At 36.9% G+C, this 3,008-nt stretch overlaps 1 protein-coding gene across 1 annotated transcript in view; it reads left to right on the top strand.

Moving 5' to 3' along the window:
* LOC149450082 (vomeronasal type-2 receptor 26-like) overlaps nt 1–1,278 on the top strand; it is an 18,142-nt gene extending 16,864 nt beyond the window's left edge. Inside the window, exon 5 of the mRNA XM_089692378.1 lies at nt 365–1,278. Within this exon, the coding sequence (XP_089548504.1) occupies nt 365–1,278 (914 nt within the window). The remainder of the gene's footprint in view (nt 1–364) is intronic.
* The last annotated feature ends 1,730 nt before the right edge of the window (nt 1,279–3,008 follow it).

Below are 3,008 nucleotides of genomic sequence, written 5' to 3'. Positions count from 1 at the left end.
TTACTGGACATGTTTAATAGCAAAAAGTCAAAAATATAGTTTTTTTTCTCATAATTGTCGCTTTTTTGTTTATAGCGCAAAAAATAAAAACCACACAGGTGATCAAATACCACCGAAAGAAAGCTCTATTTGTGGGGAAAAAAAAGACGTAAATGTCATTTTGTGGCAGCGTTGCATGACTGCACAATTGTCAGTTAAAATAATTCAGCACAGTAATGCAAAAAATGGCCTGGTTAGGAAGGGGGGTAAATCCTCTGGAGGGCAAGTGGTTAAAGAATAGGGGTTTATGTATACATGCAGACACTTAAATTTTAAGTATTTTTATAATTGTTTCATAATAAAATTATTTTGTGTTTCACTCTAGATATGGACAGCTGTTATAAATGCCCAGAAGACCAATGGCCTAATGAGAACAAAGATGCCTGTGATTTTAAAATCATTTCTTATCTATCTTACAATGAACCTTTGGGAGAATTCTTATCAATTATCTCATTTTTGTTCTTTGGTACCACTTGTATAATCATGACATTTTGTATAAAATACAGAAATGCACTGGTCATGAAGGCTAATAATCAAACACTTAGCTATATTCTCCTTATCTCTCTGAAAATGTGTTTCCTGTGCACTTTTCTATTCATAGGTCATCCTCACAAAGTGACTTGCCTCCTAAGACAAACAATATTTGGCATAACATTTACTCTATCAGTCTCCTCTGTTTTAGCCAAGACCATAACTGTTCTCATAGCCTTCAATGCCACTCAGCCGGGCAGTAAACTCAGAACCTTTTTGGGACCCAGACTATCTATTAACATTGCTATTGGTTGTTCTTTTTGTCAAATACTAATATGTTCTTTATGGTTGGGGATTTCCCCCCCATTCCCTTTTTATAACATGAAAGATGAAACTGGGATGATCTTGGCAGTATGTGATGAAGGATCTTTAATTGGCTTTCATTGTGTTCTAGGATATATGGGATTTCTATCATTTTTCTGTTTTATTCTTGCGTTTTTAGCCAGAGACTTACCCGACATCTTCAATGAGGCCAAATTTATCACCTTCAGCATGGTGGTGTTCTGCAGTGCCTGGATCTCCTTTGTCCCAGCCTATTTAAGTACTAAAGGAAAATATGTTGTGGCTGTGGAGATATTTGCTATCCTGATATCAGGTTGTGGCCTTGTTGGTTGTATATTCATTCCTAAGTGCTACTTTGTCTTTTTTAGACCTGAAATAAGCATTAAAGGATCATTAATAAAACAAGAAGTTTACTGTAAAAAGTAAAGCTAATAAAGAATTGTTTTTGATTTTACAAAAGTTTCTTACAAAAATGGATAACACACAAATCCACAATTTAAAGCAGAATGGTGTCCAAGCTATGGACATTCAACTATTTAAATATTCTTCTGATCATACCTCCCAACTGTCCCGGATTGTGTGTGACTGTCCCACATTTTATCCTTAGTCCCGCTGTTCCATGTAGAGAGGCTTTGTCATGTACCACCCTGCTTGCTGTCTAATCACAACTCAACTATCACGTCTCCTCTTTTACTCCTGCCCCTGTTACATAGTGCCAACATCTCATTCATTTGCAACTGGAATTACAAGATGAGTGATTGATTGCAGATGCATGATTGAAGGCTGCTCATTCAGTAGAGGGAAGGGGAGGAGAGGGCAGGACAGATCCTTTGTAGAGAGCAAGAAGAGTCCTGCTCTACCAAAATATGTAGTACAGTGCTGTATCAATCTCACTATATACTGTGAATATAATAATATATAATACAAAAGTGCATATTGTGCAATATCAAAATAAAAATTCATAAAATATATCATATGTGAATCCATCAATAAATATAACAAATACCAAATATAAGAAAGTAGCGAGTGCAAACATGCTAATAAAGTGCTTAGAAACCATCAAGTGAACTGTGGTTAAACCATTAAGCCAAAAGAAGAAACATCCAAAAATGAGTCCAAAAGGTTTTTCACTTCACTATATTAGAGCTTCCACCTTCTAGTTGAGAAAAAATGGCCCCTGTGTGCTCCAAAACCTCCACTTGCATGCAGTAAAGCCACCAGCCTCTTACCAAATGTAGTGGACCATTAAGAGTTAAATTGTTAGAAGTGCTTTAACACATAATGCCTCCAATAGCCTAACAAACATAAAGAACTGTACACCAAGATCAAGTGCTACAGCAAACCATAAATCAAAGAAAAAGGAAAACATAGAACAATATTATCATACAGACTGATTAATAGTGAAAACCAGAGTATGGTGCTCAATCAATAATTGGAAAAAATCAGAGCCTTCCCAAAACTGCCGCAGCAGTCCAGATGGAAATTTGTTGAGATGGAAAAGAAAGAGAGACGTAAGAAAAGTTAGAGAGAAGGAAAAGGTGGTTCCAGAGGTTCAATAACAGATGCATGCTCCTTCAGTGTTTAATTTTATCCCTGGTCAGACAACTACTCAGTTGCTTGCACCACGAGCTATGTTTTTCTCTGCCTGCAGTTCCGCTCCTATGATGCCTACCTTTATTATTCCCTACTGGCATGGCAATTGCCCTCAAACTTTACAGAAGAAAAAAAAGTTGTTGTTTTTTTTAAGTGTGCTGAATACTTTTTCTTCCATTGTAAGATTTGCTAATGATAATTGATAACTCATAAATGAGAACTGATAAATGTACTACAGCAATATGGAGAAGGAGACATTGCCTTTTATCCTTCTCTCCCTCTACTGAGATAATGATCTTCTGCTGCACCATTCTCCTCCAGCCTGCAGGGGGAGAGCTAAACTCAAGCAAGCCCATAGACTTCTATGCAGAGCGCTGAAAAACATGGGAGTTGTAGTTTGAGACGGCAACATCAATATGAAATGAATAGACTCCTTACACTACAGAGCTCAATAGGCACTATTCAGTAGGAGAAGTGGAGAAATGATTGTTCTTAAACTGCACAGGAAAGTTCTTCCTATTGGCACCAAGGGAATTAGAGAGAGAACATCTCTGTCTGGATGT

Source organism: Staurois parvus, unplaced genomic scaffold, assembly GCF_062004578.1.
Source record: "Staurois parvus isolate SC_StPar_1 unplaced genomic scaffold, SC_StPar_1.0 ptg000583l, whole genome shotgun sequence".
Taxonomy (NCBI): Eukaryota; Metazoa; Chordata; class Amphibia; order Anura; family Ranidae; genus Staurois; species Staurois parvus.
The sequence above is the reverse complement of the archived record's forward strand: the minus strand, read 5'-3'. Positions and strand labels throughout refer to the sequence as shown.